We start from the raw sequence: 25,374 nt of genomic DNA, 5'->3' as shown, positions 1-25,374 counted from the left end.
GTATAAGCAAGCATATGGTATTTAAGCATATGGTTTATTTATATGTGTTTAGTTTTGTCTGGCTGAATGCTCTCGTTATTTATATTAAATTTCAAAAATACTTCTTCATGTAATGATAAGAAGAGATTATTAAATAATTCTATCAGATAAACAATTAAATCAAATGGAGCCAACCGAAATTGAAAGTCAAAAAAAAAAAAAAATAGATTTCATATGGCTACAGCTGCCATAGACAGTGATTCCTTTGATGGATCTGGGCAAAGTAAATTGACAACCTTCTAGAAAGGATTCACCGTTCTGGAGGACATTAAGAACATTTGTGATTCATGGGAATAGATCAACATATCAATGTCACCAGGAATTTGGAAGAAGTTGATTTCAACCCTGAGGATGTGACTTAATTCTGTAATCTCACAGTAAAACTTTAATGGATAAGCAGTTGCTTCTTACAAATGAGGAAAATGGTTTATTTCGATGGAATTTACCCCTGGTGAAGATGCTGTGAAAACTGCTGAAGTGACAACAAAGGACTTAGAATGTTCTTAACCCTGCCACTGCTTTATCAACTAAGTTTATTTAACATTATGTATCTCACTGTAGCTTTAATTTGCATTTCCCTGACTCCTATGAAAATGTGCATCTTTTGAGGTATCTATTGACCATGCAGATTTCTTCTTCTGTAAATTACCTATTCATATACTTTGTCAATTTTTCTACCAATGCTGTTGCTGTCTTGAAATTCTTCATAATTTTTTAACAAGTGCCCCTGAATTTTCATTTTGCACCAGGCTCCACAAATTATGTCCCTAGTCCTGAGGACTGAGTTTTGAAGGATGGGAAGGGATATATAGAGATCTGCATTGTTCAACATGGTGGCCACTTAGCCATACGTGGCTACTTTAATTTGAATTAAGTAAAATTAAAAATTCAGGTCCTCAATCTCATTAGCTACTTTTCAACTGCTCAGTAGCTGCAAGTGATTAGTGCCTATGGTGTTGGAAAATTGAGAGCATTTTTCCCATCACATAAAGTTCTATTAGTGCAGTTCTGGACTCCTGCTGCTCAAAGCATGGTCTACCAGCTGGCAGTATCCCATCACCAGTCCATTTGTCAAAGTTCAAAATCACATGCCTCATCCAAGACCTACTGAATCAGAATCTGCTTTTAACAAGAAAGTTCTGGCACAAACCCAGGGAAGGGATGAGGCTTTCTGAGGAGCAGAGGAAGAATCAGAAGGTCAAGGGTCTTAGAGAGGGAGGGAGGAAGGAAGGGAGGCAGAGAGGAAGAGGAAGAGAGAGAGAGACCAACCACAGGATGTTAGTGACTGACTGGACGTGTGAAGTAAGAGAAGAGGAAGAATTGAGGGTCAAACTTGGGTAACTGATAAATGGGGCTGCTTTAACCAAATCAGGAATCCAAGAGAATAAACAGATTTTATGGGAAGCTACTGAGGTTGACACGCACAAATTAAATTTGAGGTATTCTGGGACATTTGTTCGTCAGTTTCCCCACCTGCCAAATGGAGGTCGTCCCACAGGACTTATGTATTAAAAACCAACCAATAGAGCATACGCGAGTACACTTCAAGCTTGAGTGCCACATACATGTTACTTCGCAGGAGTCCTGCATGCACCTGCAGTCTGATGGAAAAAAGAAGAGGAGAGATGGAAATACTGTCTGCATTTGCACAAAAGCATCACCATCTATCTCATTCAGCAAAACAGGAGACACTGGAGGAAAATACTGAAAAGAATGAAAAATGTGGGTAGTCAAGTAAGAAACATAACAAATCATCAATTAGAAATGCACCCCAGCTGCTACTAAACAAATAAATTATCAAAGCTTTCTGTCAAGCGGAAGAAGACAGACTTACAATGAGATTTGGGAGAAAACATATTAAAAAATTCAACTGAGCAATTAGTAGCAGCATTTACTGTAGATTAGAAACCCCTCCAGAATCACTTCTACTTTGGAACACACACAGTATATATTACAAACTGTTGTTATATTTTGATTTTCATCTGCTGACAAATCTAGAGTTTAAATGTTATAGTCTTTTAAAGACAGTTACTAGTTTAAACTTACTAAGTATACTGCTTCCTAACTCTTGGTTATATGTTTGGAAAATTGCTAAGAAGTTTGATCATCTGATTAGACAGTATTTGAATGTGAGATGTAACTCTTTGATGCGCATTGTTCTTTTGGGATTTGTAGGTAGTGCTAGATTCTGAAATTAGTTTTGCTTTTGTGAAGTAAGCAAATAACCTGACTTCAAACCTCAGTAAGGCTGGTCAATGAAATTGGGTACATGTCTATTGAAGATATTAATATATGCCAGCAAGGTAGAGTGGTAGGGCGTGGTCTCTTCTCTTAGGGAGCCGATGATCTCATGGCAGAGATACTTATAATCAAGTACTGAGGGAAATGAGGGAGTGTTCACAGAATTAGAAGCAGGCTAGGGTGCTATGGGCAAAGGAGAGTAAGAACAATAGCTGTCATCGGAGATTATAAATTCCATTTTATGACTCCATTTGAAGTTACCTGAAGACGGTGTTGAGAGCCAATCTAATGTCAAAGTCAGCACCAGCCCTTGATCTCCCTTGGTGGTGCACAGAGGAGAAATCTGCCACTTAGCTCAGCGAGCTGCGGCCATAACATCTGCAGCTCCTCCCGTTGAGAGGGAGTCAATTGGCCCTTGAATCTGGGTTAGCCTCATGGTTTCCTCTAATCCACAAAATGTGGCACAGTGATCTTGTTTGACTCCCCAGGCTACGTCCTAACAAGTCTGACAGCTGCCGCCTCCACTCTCTTGGATGCTCTCCACAGACTGACAATGCACCTGTGGAGGGTGAGAAGCCTACTCTCCTCTCCGGGAGGGCACTCCAGGAGAACTGTGGCCTTCAGTGAACAGCACCACGACCTGCCAGACATGTGAGTGAGGCCACCTTGGACCTTCAGCTCAGTTGACTCTACAGGTCAGGAGTTGGCATACCCCAGTCTGCGGGCCAAATCTGGCCCTCAGCCTGTTTTTATGTAGGCCCTTGAGCTAAAAATAGCTTTTGCTTTTTACAGGTTTGTAAAATAAATAAATAGATAACAAAAAAGAATATGCGACAAAGTCTAAAATATGCATTATCTGGCCCTTTACAGATATTTTTGCCAACCCCTGCTACAGCTGAATATAACTGTGTAAGCCCAGACAAAACCACGCCCAACCAATGCTCAGAATTGTGAGAAATAGTAAATTGATATTTTCAACATATGGGATGGTTTGCCCTGCAGCAGTACATAACTGAATCACAAGCTAGTAATAAATGCTACACAAAGAACAAGGAGACCGCCCTGAAGGAAATAATCTCTTAAAGGTTCTGGACCTTCTCTTCTTACTCATTTCATTTGGGATGATTTGTTACCCCCAAACTGTTGTCCATAGCTCTGTTTTGCATTCTAGGGAGGTTTTTGGCAGGTATGAACACACATACCCACTAGTTATTCATGGGACATTAAAAACATTTTAAAAGCAGGTATTGGACGATAACCTTTTTAAAATAAAAATATGGAATTTGTAAAATGTAATATCAACGTCCTACAGCATCCTTCCACATACAGAGGTCTATTTTTTCCATATATTAATAGATTCGCAATGGAGCCTGCCTCGTTTAGTTATCAGTGGGTTTCCTTTACTTAGTGAGATGAACTGTCAGCCAAGATGGGGTGAAGAATGGCTATGATAAAGGCATCGGCAGGCAGCAATCACTTTACCCTTTGCAAAGGGCACCGCTACCTGCCAGAACTGGAATCAGGAAAAGAATCACGATCATGATTTAGATTTGAATACTGATACAGTGCCAACTAAGTCTAGCGTGTGGACTTATACTGCTACTATCTAAGCACAGTTCTGTTGTACACACATTTTAACTCCTATATTCAGCTCTGTTTCAGAGAACTTTTAAATTACCATAAATTATTTTTAAATGTATATTTCACTCCCCTATTCTATTTTCTTCTGCAGAAAAAGGAAGGAAGAAATCACTGAATCAAGGAATCTGTAAACAAAAAGAAATGGTGGTCTGTATAAATCGTCAGTGTGAATGTGTGGGTCGTTATAACTGGGGATGGGTGATAATGGCTTGAAGTTAAGCAGATGACCCGGACCCAGTGATTCTGAGCAAAGGTCAGTATGACCAATACTACACATCGGAGTTTGCATTTGGCCTGGTTAGCTCCATTCCAAATATGTCCCCTGTCCGCACCAGTGAGCCTCCTCTCCTGACAGTGACTCCCTTGCCGGATCCCCTCCTCTTGAAACTTGAATGGTCCTATGCTCGCTTTTGACCAATAGAATGTGGCAAAATGATGCTACAAAACTTTGGAGGCTAGCTTTTCTGCCTTGCAGCTTCTGTTTTGGACTCTTAGCATGCTGACTGATGAAATTCAGATCAGCTGGCAAGACCAACAGCAAAAAATTTGCTGATGCAAACAAATCCACTGATACCACCCACTGACTTGGACTGTCTTACTAAAAATTATCGTCTTTTGAGAAGTTGGGTTACAGACTTTCTGTTTAGAACACTACATTTGTCTGTGGAATGGACAGATGATGATCTTTGAGAGTTCTCTTCTGGGAGTTGAGGTGGTCATATAGAGTAAACTTCTATAGAGTAACCTTGACATGATTCTGGCCCAGCAGAGTTTATGAGCTTAAACGGATGAGCTCATACCCATAGATATATCTATGCTATAAGCCAGAGACCAGCTGACCACAGGCAAAGATTACACACAATATTACATAATTCTTGATTTGTTTCTGTTTTTAGAATGGAGTTGGGAATTTAGATCAGGTATGCCCAGCTAAATACAGGAAACTCCTCCTGGATTTTATCAAATCTTAAAACATTTATCACAAGAATGTGTAGAATGCATCACTGCTTTTACCAGAATTATCTACAGGAACTCTAAAGTGGCCCAAACTCCACCAAGACCAGAATTTTACTGTTCTTTGAATGAACTAGTATTTAACTAAATGAAGCATCTATCTACCACTGGATGATCTGAAGCCGTAGGTACCAGAATGATCCAGATGATAATTCTACCCACCTAGGAAAACGGATTTGTAACCTGTGTTCTCTTTGCAGGGATCTAAGACTTTCTCCTCCAAAAGTTCCAACGTCACCACCCCACAGAATACCTATTAACCTCAAAAGGGAAATTGGGCTTTATAACAAAGAAATCTGAAAGACACTTCAGATTTCGGTGATCATTGATACTGGGACAACCTAACATGCATTTATGAATTAAAATTATGTGTTTAATATGTTCTTCCTGATGGCAAAAAATATGAAGCGCACCTTGTAAAGTAAGAAGGATTCTTGCCATCTAATCAAACATTTCAACCTTCCTTCTAGTTTACAGGAAATTAGGGTGCCAGAGAAAAAGTTAAATGATATCAGGAGGGGAAAAAGGTCAGGCAAATCGAGAAAGTAGAACCCTCTGTGATAACTGGCCTAACCTCTTTAAAAAGTTAATGCCATGAAACAAAAAAGATGGAGGATTGTTCAGCAATAAAAGAGACAAACATAACAACAAACGCAATGCATGAATCTTCACTGGACTATTTTTCTACAGTGCCAACATACGACTTTTTTTGACAAGTGGATAAATTTGTATACAGTATATATTAGGGGATATCAAATTATTAAACTTCTTAGACATGATTTTCTTACCTGGTTGCATAGAAGAATGTCTTTGTCTTTATTCTTAGGAGATGAAGGCTGAAGTATTTAGGAGAGTGCCAAAGAAGGCAGTTACAGCAAAATGTTGTTATGCACTCTTGGAGGAATACATATAAGTGTTCACGCATACGAACTATTCTTTCAACTTTTCACACAATGATGCTGGATCCAAGCTGTTCCACAGTCCCACAGCCAAGTGGCCAGAATGGGGAGCTGTTTGCAGATGGCACTCTTCCAGGGGTACTAAGAAAGAAGAAAAAATATTTCTGGATTAATTCAAGCACTTCCACCCAAAGACTAGAATGACCACAACCCATTTGGCTAACACCCAGGGCCCACACCTGAAAGCTTCTCCACTCCTCTTAGGTTAGTAGTTGGTGACAACTAGGGGTGGGGCAGACCTTTGAATTTTCCAGACCAAAGGAAAATTTCGAGAGGCATTTCCTGAGATCACACAATTCCCCAGGACTCCACTTTCTAGGCCAGACCACTGTAACCCCGCTGTATTCCCACCCTTCATTCTCCATGGATTCTAGAAAGTGAACGCGCATTTCTTCTGAAAGAACAAAAAACTCTCCACGGTTTCTTCTTGCCTTCATAGCTCCATGAGGATTTTAGTACCAAGTGAATCCGTATATGACTGCCTCGAAGGCGTACATTTACTCAACTTGGAAACAGCGGCAGCAAGCAAAGAGGATGGATCTTAAACAGAAATCTGCGGGAGGTCTCCACTAAACCGCCTAACCTCTGCCCCTCAAGTGTAAACTGCATACCTAATACCACGGTGCATGTACTGCTAGGTGACCGCGAGGGTCGAGAGAGCGCGCCCCGGGGAGTGTGTAGGGCTGCGGGCCGCCGGCCGCGTGAGGCCGCACTCGTTGGGGCGCAGGACCCGCGCGTGCGTGCGAGCGAGCGAGCGAGCGAGGGGCCCTGGTGCGTGGTCTGCGCGCGCCCGGCCGTGGAGAGGGTGCGTGTGCGCGCGGAACGGGAGAATCGGGCACCGCCCGCATTCGAGCTGGCTGCGCGCCGCGCGCGGAAGGTGAGTGAGAGGCAGGGGCAGTGGGGCGGCCCGGAGGCTTTGGAGACCACGGGGCCGGGTGGAGGGCGTGGTCCTGGGTCCCGCTTCTCGGGGGACGCTCCCTCCTCCCGGACACCGAGACCCGGGCGGCGAGGCAGGGCCGCTGGCGGGGCGGCTCCGCCCACTCCCTCGGCCCTCTCCCGGAGCGCGGCCCGGGTTGCGCCGCAAGCAGCCGCGCCTTGGGCTGGGGCCTCCGAGATGAACCTCTGCTTGACCCCGGTGAGCGCGGGAGAAGGGGCCCAGCGGGGCCGTGGGTGATGCGGAGGAGCGCCGGGGCGCATGGTGGACCCAGGCCGCGGTTGCGAGGAGCACATTGTCCGCGCTTCTGTGCTCCGGGGCGCAGCCCCCACCTTCCTGTCGATAGCACGGGGCCTCTCACATAGCGATCTCGGGGAGCTGCGGGGGAGGGCGGGGGTGGAGAGGGCGGGGGCGTTGGCCGCGGGATGGGGAGAAGACCGAGATTGTTTTGGTGTTAGTGGGTTCCCCGAAAGGCCCGAGGCGAACGCATTCCCTTGCGCAAGGGAAGGGCCCAAGAACCAAATCGTGTGGCAGGGTTCAATTGTGGGAGGAATGTTGACCTAAAGAGAAGAATGGGCAAATTGGGCAGAGAGGGAAGGAAACCCCTAGTGGTTACACGGTTTGTAAGAGGCGAAATTAACGAGTACATATATACAAGGCATTTTTAAAAACTCTTAAAGGTGCACTGGAGTCTCACTTTCCCAAACAGTAAGGAATGGTGCTAGCAGCAAGCAACGGTTTGCATTCCGTATTCCTTCTCTTCCACTCCTCTCTGCTGGACTAGGAGGGATATTGGCAGGGCAGACATGGTTTTCTTTCCTCTGTGTTTTGCACATAGTGCCAGCGTTTAGGAGGTAGCTGCTTTGTCAAAAAGAGCTACTACCAATGAACAAATTATTATTATTTCTGTTTTCAGAGGTAAAAGATTTGAGTTCACAGTCTTCAACTGGCAACAAGTTTGTATTTGAGCTTTCCCCAGGCGGCTGGGACAGGCAGGGTGCTGACTTTTTGCTCTCTGAATGTGTTGATGCCTGGTAAAGCGCAAATTGACAGTGGATCAGTCTAAAGAAAGGAACTACTTCAAATTAAGAGATGAGTTTATGACGCTTAGTTTTTTCCCCCTTCTACACTAGAAGGTTCATTCAAATGAATAGCCAAATATAATTCCAGAGTAGATGCATGAGGTGATTTGAGAACAGGAAAAAGATCAAGGCTTTTCCAAAAATGAAGAGTATCGATATATAATAATTTGCTCCTATAACTGCTTGTTAGGTATAGAACATTGATTATACATGTTATAGTGCCCATTGTTCTTACAATTCAGGCATATTCTTTTTCTGTTCTTCTGTTCAATAGTTCCCAGCAAATCTGTTTTAATTAAAGCATGGAATACAGAAAACAACAAAGAACTTCAGCTAGTGCTGAGATCCTACACGTAAGTTCATCTTCTTTTAATTTAGAAATTATCCTAATTGGTCAAAATTGACCACAGTAGTCTGGTTTACAAAATTTTAACGGTCATTTACACAGCTGAAATTTTGTTGTATGTTGTAGTATAGTTCTTTCCCCATAGGATTTGATGAGGTACAAGAGTTAATTAAGGTCTTCTAAATTACTGAAAAGTATATATTTGTTTAAAAAGTGAATTATTATTAATATACCATGGTACCTCAGGGAAACTTAACTATATAAACTTATTGGGGGTCATAATCAACTTCAAGTTCAGATTCAACTCTCTTCATCCCTACGAAAAGATTACAGTGGGTATTTATTTTCTCTTTTCCTTCTCCTTCAAATGATTTGCCTTCTCTGTGCCCAGTCTCCAGCTCTGTTCTGTCCACCATTGAATGATACAGTTAAAATCCCGTTTTAGGAAATGCCTTTACTCTTTCACAGCTGTGTAATGTCCAGGCCAGATACGCTCTTCTCTTGTAGCTCTAAAAGCTGTCATTGCTCATCCCTGCTCACTGTGTGGTAGATAACCATACTGTATAAAACCATACCTTCATGAAAGAAGTCAAATGTGTGGGATCACAGGGTGCGCTTAAATGACCTTGCACAACAGATGCATTCCAAAGTTGCAGTTCGTTTAACAGCTGGCAAATAGCTCGTTTGGGATAATGAACAATGGTTTTAATAAAAAGTTGGATATTATAAATATTGTTTGTGTTTGACACCAGAGCTTTTGGCACATTGTGAATTAGAGGAGAGGGTGAGATGAGGGGTGGAGATTTGTAGGACGCACATCTAGATGAGTTAAGATGAAGCCATAGAACATTTGTAGGGTAGGACCCTGAGAGGCTACAGATGAAAGATTTGGCTACGGAGATATCTTGTGCCTCTTGAAGCTCTGATAAATTAAGGAATAAAAATCAGAAAGCTGAGAGTAGATGATCAGAGTTTCCCATTCTGTGTGTGACCCAGAATACAGGTAGTTAACCAGAAAGCCGAGGCCTTTTGGTGTCCTCTTGATAGCATCCACAGCCCAGGTTAATAATTATCAGCCCTACCTGTCCTCCGGGAACCATTTCGTGTAGGAAAGAAATTATCCGCACTAGGACACAAAGTTATCCGCACTAGGACACCCGTTTTAGTAGCATGGCCCATTGGCATCATGAGGAAACAGAAGAGAGACCTGGGGAGATTTTATTGCTGTTCTAAGGTATGCCATTTCATATGGTTAGAACAAACACTTCAGACCAGCAGCCTGTTTTGTAAATAAAGTTTTATTGGAGCACAGCCATACCTATATATTTAATATTGTCTGGCTCTGTTTTTACTACAAAGGTGAAATGGAGTAACTGGGATAAAGACCATATGGCCCACAAAGAAAATATTTGCTATCTGATTTTTTATTTAAAAAAAAAAAAAAAAGTCCCACTCCTGGGCTAGAACACAGAATTCAGCTGAACTCCCAAGCTGTGCTTGGACAGGCTCTTTTAATTTAGAATAAAGAAGTACTGCTCTTGTTAAAACATTTCACAGGTCTGCGGCCACCTACCGCCCATGTGACAGGGCTCAAACCATGTCTCTTATCTGTTACTATTTTGGTAACAGATTTCGTTTTCAAAGGTTGAGTTACCCACTTACTTTAGAGAAAGAAGTATAATTGACTCTTATTCTTAGTATTAAATAGTTCCATTCTCTAAACTGATACAAGTTCTGTAATTTGCACTTTAATTGAGCACCCACACTTTCTGAGAGTGCAAACTCAGCTCTCTGCCGTAGAGGCTGGCTGATCACTCTATTTGGAGACATTTGAGCAGTGAGGTCTCCCCTTCATCTTCTCCAGGTGAGCTTTCCTCATTGCATTTAGTCTGAAACTTGAAGTCGTGAACCTTCCTCTTTCTCTGATGGAGTGTCAGCAACTTGAGGGCAGGGCTCGTCATCTTCCCCATTGCAGCCCCAGCCTCTGACACAGATCCAGCATACCAAAGGAAGGAAGGAGTGAAATGTACCAAATGGTAAAGCTGTTTGTAACAGAGTCAGGCACTCCAACTTTCAAGTCAGCCTTCTGCCATTCTGCCTGATCTGAGTGATCTTTGCCCTGCCCCAGTTTTCCTAGCTTACACGGACCAGCCATCCTGCTGCCTCTTCCCACACGCTGCTCTGTCATGGCCCTCTCTCAGGCCTGAACGCAGAGGTGAGTCCACTTTTTCTCTCCTCTTTGCTCCCTGCCCAGGAATCTCAAAGGGCTGTGGGATCGGGTGTCACGCTGGGCTCTTCTGCGGGCGGGTACTGTGCTCTGAAGAAGGAGCACAGCGTTTAGAGGTGGGCTTGAGTTTGGGTTCCAGGTTTGCCTATACTTGGGCTGCACAGGTCTCTGAAAAAATGGGATGATAACTTTATCTGTGCTTTGTAAATTGCTATAGAAGTGATACAGCCCCAAAGACCGCTTACCTTAAAAAAAAAAAAAACACGTTTTTTTGTTGGCTACTGATGCAGCTAGGGCAAAAGCAAAACAAAAATTGCGGCTGCATTTTCCTTCTCAGGTCCTGCTACTTTTGGCTGCTCCTCATTTTCCTTAGCCCAAAGACTACACACCACACCACCAGAAATGTATAATTTCTATGTGTTGTTATTCCTGCAAGAAAGTAAGAATTTTGTTTGCAAACAGTTTGTCATTTTAAAACATGTTTTAAAAAACCCAGGTGTCTTCTACTTCAACACACAGAGACAGGAAGCTTTTACTTTATAAGGTTTGAATGAAAGCCTTCTCCCAGACATCTTGGAATACACCTGCCAGTGGGAGTGCTGTGCCCAGCGGGGTTGGGAAATGGTAATGGAGGGTTAAGTATTTATACTCACTGTCGATTAATACTTATCATGTTTCCCCAAAAATAAGACCTAGCTGGACAGTCAGCTCTAATGCATCTTTTGGAGTATAATAGTATAGTATAACATAAGACCCAGTCTTATATTAAAGTAAAATAAGACCGGGTCTTATATTAATTTTTGCTCCAAAAGACGCATTAGAGCTGATTGTCCGGCTAGGTCTTATTTTTGGGGAAACAGGGTAAAACTGGAACGACCGTGAAGAGTTGTGCTTAATGTGGGGTTTTTCTCTTGAACTCAGTGAATACCTAAGATTTATTCTTAAAAATTGAACAATTTTTAAAAATTGCATAAAAATGAAACCTTTCTACGTACTGCATTTTAAACATTGTGAATAACAAAGTCATGAAATCTTAGAGTTGGAAGCGACCTTAGAAGTTACCTAAAATAACTTAAAATTCAATGAGGAATTAATTTCCATGACGTTCCTGCCTGCCACTTGAAGATTTCCATTGGTGAGGAGCAGCCCATTCTAAAAATTTGTATTGGACCCTCTCACTAATTTTTATCTTTGGGTTTCCATTTTCTTTCTGGAGTTAATACTGACATATTGTTCACAATGTTTGCAAGCATCTACGACAGCCCTTCTGAGCTTTTGTTCTCCCCAGAACAGAACATTCCCCAGTTTCTTCAGCCACTACTTCATCTAGTCCTCGTGGGAGGTGATACTCAAAACATAAACTGGGTTACCCTCCTCTGAATTATATGTCACTTGTCCTTGTAAAATGGAACATACATGTAGCTATGGGGTGAGGACCCCTTTTGCTCAAATGTTTTTCCTATTTTTTGTACCCGAGAGTATATTAGGGCTAATGGTGTGCGTGTGTGTGTGTGTGTGTGTGTGGTGGGGGCACGCTATAGTATTCACTTGCAGAAGTTCTGTTAGCACTGTCATTCACTCATCAGTACCTGGAGAATGCATTCCGTGTGCCCACACTGTGCCAGATGCCGGGGACACACGGCGGTGTGCAGAAATGACATCATCTGCACTGGTGATACTGGGCGGGGCCTGAGAGGCGTCCTAGCCCAATCCCCTGGAGTTCTGATGAAAAACGCAATTCTCCAAATTCAGTGACTTGTCACCCGCCTCCCCAGCTGTTAGAACCAAAATTCTTGTCTCCTCACTCTCCACCTATTCCTTTACATCAGCACCTTTCTTCCTATTGAATTCCTAGGCAACTGAAACCTTAGGTCTTTTTCACTTAGGCTGCTGTTAAAATGACCCCCCATCCTGCCCTGGTGCAGTTGGTTTTTTGAACTTGGATAGCAGACAGTAAATTTGTTCCAACCTGTTGAAACCTTTTTAGATTACATCTTGTAATGAATTTACTGGGGTATTTTTCCTGCGTTTTCTTGTCCACGAAATTGAATAAGTCTGTATATGTTTGTTGTTAATAAGAAATGTTAAACAGGAAAAGGCTAATGATAGGCCTGTAATCAAACCCTAGAGAGTTTCTCTCAGGTTGACAAAGATGCTCTAACAACCTTAGAACATAAGCGGAGGGCACGTCTGGGGCTGTGTTGGTCAACACTATATTCTCACAGTCCAGCACGAGCCCAGGAAATGTGTGGTGAACAAATGACTGCATGAAAAGTACACAGGCTATGATGGATGAGCCAGTTTTGAAACCATCTAGGCACTGTCATTGGACTCACGTTTTTCCATTTTGTTCAGAAGGACCTTGCAGTGTCCTGTCCTCTTCAGTGTAGTTTAATTCTTGTGTATTATCTAAGGCTTCCCCGGATCTGGTCCAGGAACTCGACTGAAAATGGAGACGAGGTTAGTCAGATGAAAAGATCTTAGTGAGTCCTGTTGGCTCATGGTGGTCATTGCTTTTGTGCCTAAATGTCCACTGATGTTTGCAGAAGCTCAGCCACTTATGCAGGGTTATTCTGAATATAAATTCATTAACAATCTCCAGCAATTCCTTCATTTCTGAAAAGTGTACTTGGAAGGGGAGACTAGTTAAAAACCGTCTGGGTGAGAATTAGGAGCTGAGCATGATCTGTTCGGAGATTTAACCATGTTTGCCTTTAGCATTTCCCCCTTTTTAAAGCTTCTCATTGGTCTCTGACAAGTCTTCATCCCTGAGGAAGATCAGAGGTGCTGCCCTACGTGGAGGAGAGGATGAGAATGCCAGGCCAGCAGGACAGAAACAAGTAGGAAGTGTGTGTTGCAGTGCGGTGGTCGCCTCCACCTAGGGGCTGAGGACCTGGGTTCCCAGCCCTGCTCGCTGTGACCCTAACGAGCAGGTCTCCAAATCTCAGTCTCCTTAGCTGACAGATAAATGTCGTAATAATGGGGCTACGTCGGAAGGTGGTTTTTATCATGAAACAAATGGAAGTATGAAAAGTGCTTACTACAGTACCAGGACCAAGCCAGGGTTATTGCCAAAATACGGAGAGGGGAATGTGATGAAATGAAGTAGAAAGCAAGTTCTTTTTAGTGCAAACCTTTGTTTGCCCTGACAGGTTAAAGCATATTTTATTTTTAATCATTATTAGGCAAATTAGGCAAATATAGCAGTTCCAGTTCACTCAATAAATAAAATTTGATTCTCTATTATACATCCAGCTGCGTGCTTCAAAGTAAGAAGAAATATGTAAGCCTTATCAAGTATACATAGTCCTTAAAGTAGCTTGATGCCACTTGGATGTCTCACACCTCAGTTTGAAAAGGGTAATGTGTTTTGTAGCCTTCCTCCAGTGGCTCGAAGTACCTGTTGTAGGACTTTGGACGTTGCAAATCATGCCCAGAACAATAATGTGATTTATGGGAAGACTATGGGGCAGGAGGGGAGCGTGTATGTGGAGGAGAAACCCGAAAAGTCCCCATTTGGTGCTGGGCACGACTAATGGTAGTTCCTGTGGGCTTATATGATCAGGGGAGCACAGCATTAGGGATTTTAAGATCCCGGAGGAAATGGAATCCTTGGACTCTAAAAGAAGGCGGGATTTGGAGGGAGAAGGTGGAGCAACGAAGGTTTATTTATTTGCCTGCATGAGTGGGTTATAGAGCATATGCTGCCATGTAAAAGAGATTAGGGGCTGGCAGTGAGGTTTGTAAGTGGAATGAATGTGGGCAAATAAAAGTTGGATGGAGCGTATAGTGTGGACTTGAATAATAATAGCAGAACCATCTACTTAGCTCTTACTGGGTGCCACCCACAGCCTAACTGTTTAATACGTTATTTCATAAAATGTTATTTCATAATATGTTATTGTTTCATAATATGTTATTTCATGACATGTTATTTCAAAAACTTCAGGCCTGGGCTGGGCCTGAGGTTCTGCTTTGCTAACACGCTCCCAGTGTGCCTTGCAGTGCACATGGAGGGTCCGGAGCAGCATGTTGGAGTCACCAAGGAAGCTTCACAAATACTGCTCCCTGGGCCTCACCACCCTCTGAAACTCGGACTCAGGTGGTCCTATGTGTGTCTTTGTGTCCAGAGGTCTTTTTCAAGTTCTTCAGGAGATTCTAGTACGCAGCAAAGCTTGAGAACCACTGGGATGGAAGCAATAGGAAGCGGGAAGCGAGAAGTTGTGGTTAAACGTCACTGTTTGTGTTTATTTCTAATATCAGAGGGATCCGAATGGTAGTTTTGTATTGCTTTATGAATTAATGTGCTCAGTTTGAGAGTACTACTAGGGAAATTTTCCTCAAGAAAGAGTATTGCTATGTGGTCCCCACCTTTACAAGGAATAGCACATGATTAATGTGTGTAATTATGATTTGTGTCAAACTCAGTACACGTAGGACCATTTTTAGTCATTTAGAATTTCCACTCCTTTTTCAGTATTGTCTTTTATGTAGAAGAAAAGCTGGAATGTCGAACACTTGCCAGTAGTTTAGTAATTATCTTTAATAACACATGTTCTCCTTGGATGACCCTGAATCTAGCATGCTTGATTTTCATTGAAGTTTAATTTTTGTTTTCTTCCTTTTAAAATGCACATGGTCATAATCAGTTAGGCCTGTAAGGATAGGGCTTTGTAGTCAAAGATGGCTGAAGAAAAGTAAGCATGATCTAACAGAAGTTCGGGAGTTTACTTTGGATTCAATTTCTTGGGAATATTTTTTCAATATAATAAGTGGATAGAATTACCTGACCATTTGCAGAGTATTCAAATGTCCAGCAAGCACTTACTGTGTGCTGGGCACCGGGGATATGGCAGTGAACAAGGTGGGCAAGGTTTTCCCCCTCACGAACCTCACATTCTTGTGAAGGGAACAGACCATAAACAGACAGAAAATTCCAGGTCAGGTGAAATGCTGTGGAAAGAATAATGAGCAATGTGATAGGAAAGAAGGGCTGGTGAACGACTTGAGATAAGAAGAGGTCAGGGAAGGACTCTCCTAAATGCTGTTTTGCTGAGACCTGCAGCATGAGAAAGAGCCAGACTTTTCAAGAACCAGCTTCTTAGTTAGCAGGAGAGCACCTGCTGCCTCCCCAAGGGCGGGAAAGAGTTTGACGTATTCAGGGAGCTGAAAGGAAGCCATTGTGGCGGGAATAGGAATGGGAGGAAGCCGTGCTGGCAGATGAGCTGGGGCCTGTGTCCTCCTATGGAGTGACAGACCTGATAGACCTTCGTTAAAAATGTTAACAGTTACCTTTATGCTTTGTCTTTGTGCTTTTTTTTTTGCATTCACAAAATTTTCTCTAATGAACATACACATTACATTTGCAACTAGAAAACTTTTCACAGAATTTTAAAATAATTAAATTAGCTTTCTCTTTGCAGAAAATAACATTTTTGCATCCCAGGAAATATTTTCAGGTTATTTTTGCTTTAAAAAATGGTACCATTGCATTAACTCTTTGTTTCTCTGGAGTCCTTGCAGTTTTACTGATTCCTGCATGTTGCCTCTCCTAAACTCCCAAAACATTTATTTCCTAGTGCCCAGCATGTTTTTGATGCAAAAATAAAAAGGTCTATATCTGCATGAATGATTAGTTCTTAGCTATTACTGTTGTTAATACTTCAAAGTTCAGGTTTTAAGAGCAGTAATGTTCAGTCTTTCTGTTTAAAGACAGTAAAGCTGTGATGCTTTTACTGTTCTTATCAAGGTTCAATGATTGCAGGAAGTTAGAGCCCACCCAGAGCAGGTCAAGAGGCTTGCAGCAGACTCCCTCGGATAGGAAGGTCATGGCCAGGAATGTGAGTTTTAGAGTCCTGTTTGATTTTTGTCTCCCCCACTTACGAACCTGCAACTTTGGGCTAGCCATGGACTGTCCCTAAGCCTTGCTTTTCTTACCTGTCAAATGAAAACAGTAACTGTTTTAAAAGTGCCTTGATTTGTGGGCTTTCTTGAAGATTACATGAGTCAGTGTCTGGCAGCGCCTGTTGTGCTCTCATCACGACTGGGGCACCCAAGGGCTGGCATGTCATGTGGACACCTGCCAACACTGACTGCACACAGTAACCAGATATGCAGAATGACTCATTGCATTGCCAATCTTTTGTAATGTTTCTGTGATACTATAACAAACAAAAAGTACACAAGTTAGAAGATGAAATAGAACATGGCCAGAAAGTCCCCACCAGCCTCTCCCAATTATATTCCCTCCCCCTCCCAAGGTTACCGATGTCCTCGATTCCGACACCATAGGTTCCTTTTGCCTGCATTTCAGCTTTGTGTGAAATGGAATCATAATGTTTCTTCTTTATATGCCCGGTCTCTTCAGCTCAACGTTCTGTTTGAGAGATTCTCCATGACGTCATGCGAGGTTTGTTTTCATTTTGTATAGTGTGCCGTTCTATAAGTTTATTTCTCTCTTCCACTGTGGGTTGTTTCCAGGTTGGGGCTGTCATAAATAGTGTGCCATTATGAACCTTTTTGAACACTTTTTGGTGTCTTTATGTAAATACACATTGTTGAGTGTGCTAGGAGCTGAGTTGCTACATCGTAGACTATGTATCTGTTCAGCCTTAGTGAATAACACGGAAAAGTTTTCCAAAGTAATCAAACCAGTTGGTTCAAAAAACTTCTTTTACTCCAAACTGGTGTTAAATTTTTATTTATTAATTCACACAAACTAGTTTCTCAATTCAATGAGTGCAAGATGTTCTAAGACAGGATTTCCCAAAGTGTAGAACTCTAGTCCTGCCAGAGACTCTGAAAATTAAAATAGGTCCTTTATTCAGGTAAATTGGAGAAACATTGGATACATAATATATCCTCTTCTGAGAAAATGTACATGAACATTAAAAACTCTGAGTAGCTCTCTATTAAAAGATAATTGTTTGAATGAATGATTTCCAATTTTTCTGGTCCACAGAGCCCTTGTAAGGCTAAAACACCTGTAGATAAGACATTAGATACAGCCTGTGACTGGCCTGTGCAGTGTCTCTTGAGGACAGTGGTTTCCTTTGATTGTTGAAGGATTGGCCATTTCATAATCTGGAAGCTGACAAGTTCCATCTCTGGAGGTTTCGTGGGCTTTTGTGTGATTTGAGATGTTTCCTCATCTGTTGTGGATCAACCACCAGCTCAGCGGTGGCCTGCTGTGTACCCAGCCTTGCACAGGCTTGTGGGTGAGAGAAGATTGTTTGCGTAACATACATGGCATAGAATCCAGGTGGTGAATACATGTATAGTTATATCATCCCAAATTTATCTTTTATAAAATGGACATTATTTTTAAATTATAATTTATTTCTTGCTAGTGATATGTGACTTATTTAAGAAGTCAGTCTTAAAAGAATGGTCTACTTCCCTGTTGGGCCTTTTTATATTCTTCCAGTCATCAGTGTTTTAGGATCTTCTTTCTGTCCCTCCCGTTGCACATGGGATTTAAAACAAGGTCAGGTTCACAGAACCCACTGCTCAGCCGTCCTCAGCAGGCCCCTCTAGGCTGAGAGACGCGCTGCCCTGTGCCCCCCAGTCAGAGCGTGAGCCAGTGCCAGAGAGGAGGCCAGGCCACTGATTCCTGTGATATTGGAGTGTGTGCATTGGTCCGCGTGCCTGTGTGTCACTGAACTTGAGAAACTACTGAGGGCTTTCTGAGCTGCCTGGTTAAATGTTCTCCCCATAAACCTGTAAGGAATTGAATTGGTACTGTGATGCTTAATTTATAGTTGAAAAAAGAAACTTGTATGAAGTTAAATTACTTCCCCAAGGTCACACAACCATTAAGTCTTGCAGCCGAGATCTAGGGTAGGCCGTCTAACTCTAATAGCCAAGCATTTTTATTATGCTTTTTCTCTCTTTTTGTTTTGTTTTTTTATCAATTCAAAATACAAAGAAAACTATAAATATAAGAGAATGCCTCTATTTCCATCACCTTGAATTAACAACTAATATCTCACAGTACTTGTGGCTCATCTGTTTCCTCTTCTCACCACACGCCTCCTTTCTTTCACACCAACACCCACGCTGTTGAGTGTGGAAGGATTTCCTGCAGGCCCTTTAAAAAATAGCTATTGAAACAGGATTAAAGAGAGGATAGCAGCACAGTGTCTCTTAGAAGCTTTGTGTTGCACTTGGTATGGTGACCCCTGGTTCCTTATGGGGTAGTGGAACTGCCGTGGAGGAACAAGGCACCCGCTGACGTGAGCACTTAGACGTAGGTTTTAAGTCTTGAATACCAAGCGCCCTGCTTCCAGGACGAAGCCAGGAACTCTGAATCCTGTGGGCCAGCGGTATTTTTTTTTTTAATTTTTATTTCAACGCATGTTCCTAGTTCAGAGGGGAATGGGGGATCCTTTCCCCTCTTTGTCCCATATGTAAATGCTGTTATGTTTGTTATATACATTACAGAGATTTCAAGCATTATTTTTGACTGCTCCTTAACCACTGAATGTTCAGTTGGTGAAACTGAAGGCCTTTCACTCCGAAAAAATAAAAAGAAGGTAAGAACTAGAAATGTATTCATGGTTTTGAAACCTACTTTTCAAGTAGTAAGAATTTATCCAGATTATTTCTTTAGAATAATCCCTTTTGATAATAAAAATCAGTTTGGAGACACAAACAGGATAGAAAAGATGCCCAGGGTAGAGCACAGCTGGTGATGACAGCCTCTGATTGTCGAGTAGCAAACACCAGCCAGATGCTTCGCACACATTATCACTAATTCGCGCAGTATTAACGTCTTCAGTGTAGGCTTGAGGAAACTGAGGCCCCAACATGATAAACAGCAAACCCATTCACCCTGGTTGGTAAAGGAAAGAGCTGGGTGTAGACTCTGGTCTCTGCCCTTAGAGCCACCTGTGTTTTGCACAACCGAAAGTCTGTTTTGGCCAATCCTTAAAAGGCCTTTCCCTCCTTTTGGACTAGATAGTTCCTCTTCGTTTTACTGTTGCTTTATTTTCCTTGTGGGTCTGTAAGCAGTAGACATTATAACCACAGTCACATTTGCCCACGTGGAAACCGTGGCTTGTAGAGTGCATAAAAGATAACTTTTATAATGCGATTTGCTGTTTTGCATTTTTCCCGTTATTGAAGTGTAACAGCTTCTATTGTCTTTATGCAATTATAAATGACTCCCCTACTCAAGACACTTTATCCTTCTGTTCATCCAAAATTTGTTATAACGTGCTGATTTGTTAGGATGAGACATAAAACTGCCGTCTGACAACTCTAGTAATAAATGTACAAGTTGTGATGGCTGAGGTGTAAATGCAGCCCTATAGGGTTGTGCAGTGTCTAGTAGCCAGGTGAGGAGAAAATGTAAGACGATGTTAATTAGTTCCGTAATTCTCATCCCAGGGCTGTTCTGTTGCTGGTTTTTCCAGGAGCTGGCTACGTAAGGCTAGTAATGGGGGGTAGGAGGATAGGGCGTGGGGTACACAGACCTACATTTTATCCCTCTACAAGCGGAAATAGCATAGCAAACAATTCAGTGTTCATTGCACTCCTGCTATAGGCTGCGCTCTCTCTTGCACTTTGACTATTGTGAAAAAAATGTTCTTTGTCCACGAGGTCATAGAACCTAAGCGGAGTGGCAAGACACATACACATGAAACTAAACTGGAGAGGTTTGTGAAAACATTGCATTGCATTGTGTGATTTAAAGTTCAGAAAGCATTAGAAATAAGAAAGATTATTGTGGCCAGACATACCGTATTTTGCAGTGTATAATGCACACTTTTTTGCCCAAATTTGTGAGGGAAAAATAAGGGTGTGCATTATACATGCATAGTACTAATTCTGTATCTATGTAAATGTTTTCAATTCTTTTATTTATGCTTATGAGTTAAAAGTGTAACTCTGGAAATCAATAACGATATCCGTATGCAAAATAATACCCTGGAATACAATAATCGGTTTTGTTGAACTTACAACAAACTTGCAAGGACGAAGAGTTCTTCGCCTTCTAGGATGCTTAAATATCGTAAATTTGTTACCGGTACATAAAATTTCTTGTACCTTGTATCTGTTCTTGTGTTTTGTAATTATTTGTTACATAAAATTTCTTGTACCATAATATGTTAAAAAATAAATGCCAAAATTCCTTTATAATACAAAAAACAAGTACCTAAATGTAAACAAATAAAAATTTGAATTAAAAAATTAAAATGAAAGATTTGTTTTCTCTGAGAGTTTGGGCCAAAAACGTGGGTGCAGATTATACACGGCAAAATACGTTAATCCTGGCAGGTAAGATATGACCAGAGGAAAGGACAAGGAGCCTCGAGATCTTGTCATTTTAATACGTATTAAGAGGCAAAAGAGCAGTGTGTCCAAAGATCTAAGATTAACCCAAAATGGAACCCTTGCTAGACCAGGCTTCCCATATGATGACCTTAATGTACGTCCTCCATAGCAAATTCTGGGTTCCCAGGAACCTTCTCCCCGGATGATTGTAGGTAAAAGGGCACCGTCAGAAGTCTCCTTAGCCTGCCCCTCATGTTGATCTTCCCTTATTCTGAAGTCCCTTACCCTTTAATATAAGCCCCTGCTATCCAGACAGCATTGAGTTCAGCCAGTGAGGTGTAAAAGACGGGCTGGGGTGTATTTTCGGCAACTACAGGCTATTTCATAGTCTGAGAATTGAAAAATTCCAGACTCATCTGTTTGTGTCTACTGGACTTACGTCTACTAAAGAGTCTCTACCTTTATCTCACCTCACATCAGCAAGTCACCACAAATAATTATAGCTACTGAGTTTTTCTTACTCCAGATTTGTTAGAATCCCTATCCGATCACGCAGTTGAGAAACACCCTTGGTTTATTTGGACATGTTGCTGGTACTAGCTCCTTGTATTAAATCCTTTACTTTTTCCTACTGGTAAAGAGGAGAAATAGTCTTTTTGTTTTTTTATTGTAGATTTGTGTTTTAAACCTGCCCCTCTATTCATCTCTTTCTGTCCCTCTGGACATTCAGGACAAAATTATATTTCAACAGTTATTTATGTCAATCAAGAGGTACTAATTTTCCAAAATACTCAACGATATGTTTTTAACCTTGATCTAAAAAGTTAAAATACGTTTTTGGTTGTCGGTAGCCATTTGCTTACAGGTAAATAAAGTTAATAAGATTCAGGTCAGGATCTGGGGTTTTGTTCGGAGCTTTGTTCTACTCTTTCTCTTTAAGTGGATAATTGGATGTCATTTGAAAATGCCTTGGGGGGTGGACTAACCGGGTCTTTGCTAAATCTTGCAGAACCTGAGCGACACGTGCCCCCGAGCTGCCGTGGATGGCCCTAGCTCTCCTGAGCGCCCTCCCCAGTAGGATGTCGCTGAGATCCCTCAAATGGAGCCTCCTGCTGCTGTCAGTCCTGAGCTTCCTGGTGATGTGGTACCTCAGCCTGCCCCACTACAACGTGATAGAGCGCGTGAACTGGATGTACTTCTACGAGTATGAGCCCATTTACAGACAAGACTTTCGCTTCACACTTCGAGAGCATTCAAACTGCTCTCATCAGAACCCATTTCTTGTCATCCTGGTGACCTCACACCCCTCGGATGTGAAAGCCCGACAGGCCATTAGAGTGACTTGGGGTGAAAAAAAGTCTTGGTGGGGATATGAGGTTCTTACATTTTTCTTACTAGGCCAACAAGGGGAAAGGGAAGACGAAGTGTTAGCATTGTCCTTAGAGGATGAACACCTTCTCTATGGTGACATAATACGACAAGATTTCTTAGACACATATAACAACCTGACCTTGAAAACAATTATGGCGTTCAGGTGGGTAACTGAGTTTTGCCCCAATGCTAAGTACATCATGAAGACAGACACTGATGTTTTCATCAATACTGGCAATTTAGTGAAGTATCTTTTAAATTTAAACCACTCAGAGAAGTTTTTCACAGGTTATCCTCTCATTGATAATTATTCTTATAGAGGATTTTATCAGAAAACCCATATTTCATACCAGGAGTATCCCTTCAAAGTGTTTCCTCCCTACTGCAGTGGGTTGGGTTATATAATGTCCAGAGATTTGGTGCCAAAAATCTATGAAATGATGAGTCACGTAAAACCCATCAAGTTTGAAGATGTTTATGTCGGGATCTGTTTGAATTTATTAAAAGTAGACATTCATATCCCAGAAGACACAAACCTTTTCTTTTTATATAGGATCCATTTGGATGTCTGTCAACTCAGACGTGTGATTGCAGCCCATGGTTTTTCTTCCAAGGAAATTATCACATTTTGGCAGGTTATGCTAAGGAACACCACATGCCATTATTAATTGGACATTCTGCTAAAAACCTAGAGGAGGACAGGGTTCTTTGTGGAAAGCGTGGTACTGTAAAATCTCCGATGGAAAACTCACAGGAAGGTCACTGTGCTGGCTTACGTGGGACTAAAACTCACAAAGAACCCATAGGCTCAAGACTGCAGGGTTATACTTGTGATATATTTTCACAGAAATCAATCAGGCCCTTTAAAGATGATATTCAAAGTTATTAAACATAAAGGAATGTGAAGGGTTTTGTTAATATGAGGACCAAACAATTTGAACATGTCATAGCTATAGACTAGAACTTCTTAAAAGGGTTTCATTGAACTATAAGCTCATTAGTCCATAACAACAAAGCAGTGTGGATCTCTATTTAATGAACAGTCTAGTCAGCTAAGGATTTTGTGTATCTCTTAAAATGGGTTACCAATTTTGGGAAATAAGTAGTTCTGTGTTAAAAAAAAAAACTAGAGTTACGCCAAACAAAATTTCATCTGGTTTTGGTCATTCAGGAGGTACCTCAAGATGTTGCAGTATGTTTATTATTTAATATTATTTAATATTGCTTAGAACTTTCTGGGTATTTGAATGTTGTGATTGTTTCAATACTGTAAACAGAATAGTGAATAGCCCTTTATATTTGAATGTTTTTCCAGTTACTTCACTGATGAGTTTATTATTGATAGCTCCATTAAGGTAAAGTATTTGGTCATTATTGCGTATCAGTAATCTCTTTGACTTTGATAAATATTTTACCATGGTAATACAGAGAAGAATTAAAGAAAGAAGATCTGAATTATTGTCTTGTTTTTAAAAATATAATCCCTAATGTTTTTAGGTGTCACTTCACTTGTCTCATTTTCCACCTGGGAATTAGGAATAATAGAGAATGCCAGGCAGTAGGTTTCCTTTTGGAAAGGACTCTAAAGGCAGAAAAGACAGAACCTGATGGCCTGAATATACTGAAGAGTATCGTCTTCCAGTCCCTGAGTTGGAAAGAGAAGACCAAGGATTCGAGTTATGGGATTAATCTGCTCCATGTGTTTTCTCATTAACAATCAATTTGAGAATAAAGAGGAAAAAAAACTGCTGCTCTGTTCTTATTAGTTTCAGATCCAGAGGAAAACCCTAATGTGTGGTCTAAAATCAAATCTGGTTTGTCCTGTCTTGTGGGAGCACATTTATTTATTCGTAGGAGTGGCGATGTGTCTTGTTGGATCTGCTACTGTAGGTCAGAGAGCAACATCTCTTGCCTTGTATTCTTGGGATTGTGCCATTTTCTATTATGGCTGATACGGGACAACTGATTCCTTTTTTTCTGGATTACATGATGGCAAATGATTAAGCCCTTTGGCAGAAAATACACTTGAAAGTATGTAATCAGCTCTTGTCATACACAAATATTAATAATACTCGAAGAAAAATGTTCAATTAGAACTATTGTAGTGTGTGAGTCTCTGTAACAAGGCTGTTTTGGTTTCCCCAGCCTCAGACCTGATCCCATTACAGTAAAATCAGTGAAATATTTTATGGAATTATTAGCCGTTGCTAATCCCTGTTCATATAGGAGTCACTTTCTTCCAGACAGATGGTTATTTTTGTGGTATGATTAGGTTTGATCAATTTTGTAGAAGTTTATATTGATCGATGTTTAGGAAGCTAACTCAAATTTTTGAGAGAACTTTTAAAATAAAAAATTCCCTTCAAGACAAAAACACACACGTAAAATGTGAATAATTGCCAAATTTCAGAAGATTATTCCTTCTCAACTAGAGATTGGTGGTTAAAAAGGTTGGGTCATTTTTTGTTTTTAACTACATGTGTCTTAGTAGTTGAGCTTCCAGATAGAAAATATTAGTGTAATAATGGGACTCAGCTCCCAGCAGGTGAACGCAGGATGTGGTGAGGCCGAAAAGGAACAACGGAGCCACAGATAGGGGGTTCATGCCACTGTATTCTCGGTGGCAGCTGGTCGAGACACAAGAAGCAAACATCCGCCAGTACCCCAACAAGGGGTTTTCCTGCACCCGTCTCGCTGGCAGCGGGTGAGACACAGGAAGTATCCCCACATGACCCGCACCATCTGCAATCCGCGCTTGCTAACGTAGCCACGGCAGTTGTGTACAAAACAATAGTAGCTAATGACCAACTGGTTACAGCTGACGGCCAACTAATAACGGAGCCAGCACCTTTTCAGGTGAGGCCGAGACTGGAAACTGCTCTCCTGGGACTCCATCCCAACACTCCAACCCTCCAGGCTCTCGCCTCACAACCTACGCAAGCGTTTTCCACAAGGGGCCCTGTGCTAGGAACCTGACGGTGGATGCTTCTGGGCATTGCCAGGCTCACAGACAATGGGTGGTCCCAGTGTGCCAAATCCTGGGCTACAAGCCCATGGCAAACATCCCCAGATCCACCACATATTGGTACATTCCCAAGCAAACAGTCAAGCGGTCCATCATGTCGGGTGGAAGGCACTGCAGCGTGCACAGGTGGCATCACCTTATTGAATTCCCTATAGTCCACAGTCATTCGCCAGGGCTGTGCGTTGGCCTCACAATGTGTGCCTTCTCCAGTTCTAAT

At 41.8% G+C, this 25,374-nt stretch overlaps 3 protein-coding genes across 15 annotated transcripts in view; 1 reads left to right on the top strand and 2 right to left on the bottom strand.

Moving 5' to 3' along the window:
* The window catches only part of NMD3 (NMD3 ribosome export adaptor), a 95,711-nt gene extending 89,854 nt beyond the window's left edge, over positions 1 to 5,857 (bottom strand). Inside the window, exon 1 of the mRNA XM_088794378.1 lies at positions 5,724 to 5,857. The gene's annotated coding sequence lies outside the window, so the exon portion shown is untranslated. The remainder of the gene's footprint in view (positions 1 to 5,723) is intronic.
* Positions 5,857 to 9,356, bottom strand: LOC109447516 (uncharacterized). The gene is made up of 3 exons (XM_088794344.1): positions 9,339 to 9,356; positions 6,506 to 7,388; positions 5,857 to 5,975 (listed from the first exon to the last, which is right to left on the bottom strand). The coding sequence occupies exons 1-3, from the start codon at positions 9,354 to 9,356 to the stop codon at positions 5,866 to 5,868; spliced, it is 1,011 nt and encodes a 336-aa protein (XP_088650470.1). The 3' UTR covers positions 5,857 to 5,865.
* On the top strand, positions 6,634 to 23,882 carry B3GALNT1 (beta-1,3-N-acetylgalactosaminyltransferase 1 (Globoside blood group)). 13 transcript variants are annotated; one of them, XM_019731935.3, is made up of 6 exons: positions 6,634 to 6,771; positions 8,185 to 8,263; positions 10,385 to 10,471; positions 16,851 to 16,892; positions 18,926 to 19,017; positions 21,771 to 23,882. In XM_019731935.3, the coding sequence occupies exon 6, from the start codon at positions 21,805 to 21,807 to the stop codon at positions 22,798 to 22,800; it is 996 nt and encodes a 331-aa protein (XP_019587494.1). In that variant the 5' UTR covers positions 6,634 to 6,771; positions 8,185 to 8,263; positions 10,385 to 10,471; positions 16,851 to 16,892; positions 18,926 to 19,017; positions 21,771 to 21,804; the 3' UTR covers positions 22,801 to 23,882. The 13 variants fall into 13 exon arrangements, 11 of the variants coding, with proteins under 11 accessions (XP_019587494.1, XP_088650506.1, XP_019587492.1 ...); XM_088794380.1 differs by having other exon boundaries at positions 16,744 to 16,892; XR_016019784.1 differs by lacking the exon at positions 6,634 to 6,771 and adding an exon at positions 6,892 to 7,029.
* The last annotated feature ends 1,492 nt before the right edge of the window (positions 23,883 to 25,374 follow it).

Source organism: Rhinolophus sinicus, chromosome 17 (assembly GCF_057876585.1).
Source record: "Rhinolophus sinicus isolate RSI-liver-muscle chromosome 17, RSI-T2T, whole genome shotgun sequence".
Classification (NCBI taxonomy): domain Eukaryota; kingdom Metazoa; phylum Chordata; class Mammalia; order Chiroptera; family Rhinolophidae; genus Rhinolophus; species Rhinolophus sinicus.
The sequence above is the reverse complement of the archived record's forward strand: the minus strand, read 5'-3'. Positions and strand labels throughout refer to the sequence as shown.

Coding starts and splice junctions, on each gene's coding strand:
- LOC109447516 (XM_088794344.1), bottom strand. Junction 5,976..6,505: donor TACATGCACCGTGGTATTAG/GTATGCAGTTTA, acceptor CTTCTTTCTTAG/TACCCCTGGAAGAGTGCCAT.
- B3GALNT1 (XM_019731939.3), top strand. CDS start 21,805: ATGGCCCTAGCTCTCCTGAGCGCCCTCCCCAGTAGGATGTCGCTGAGA.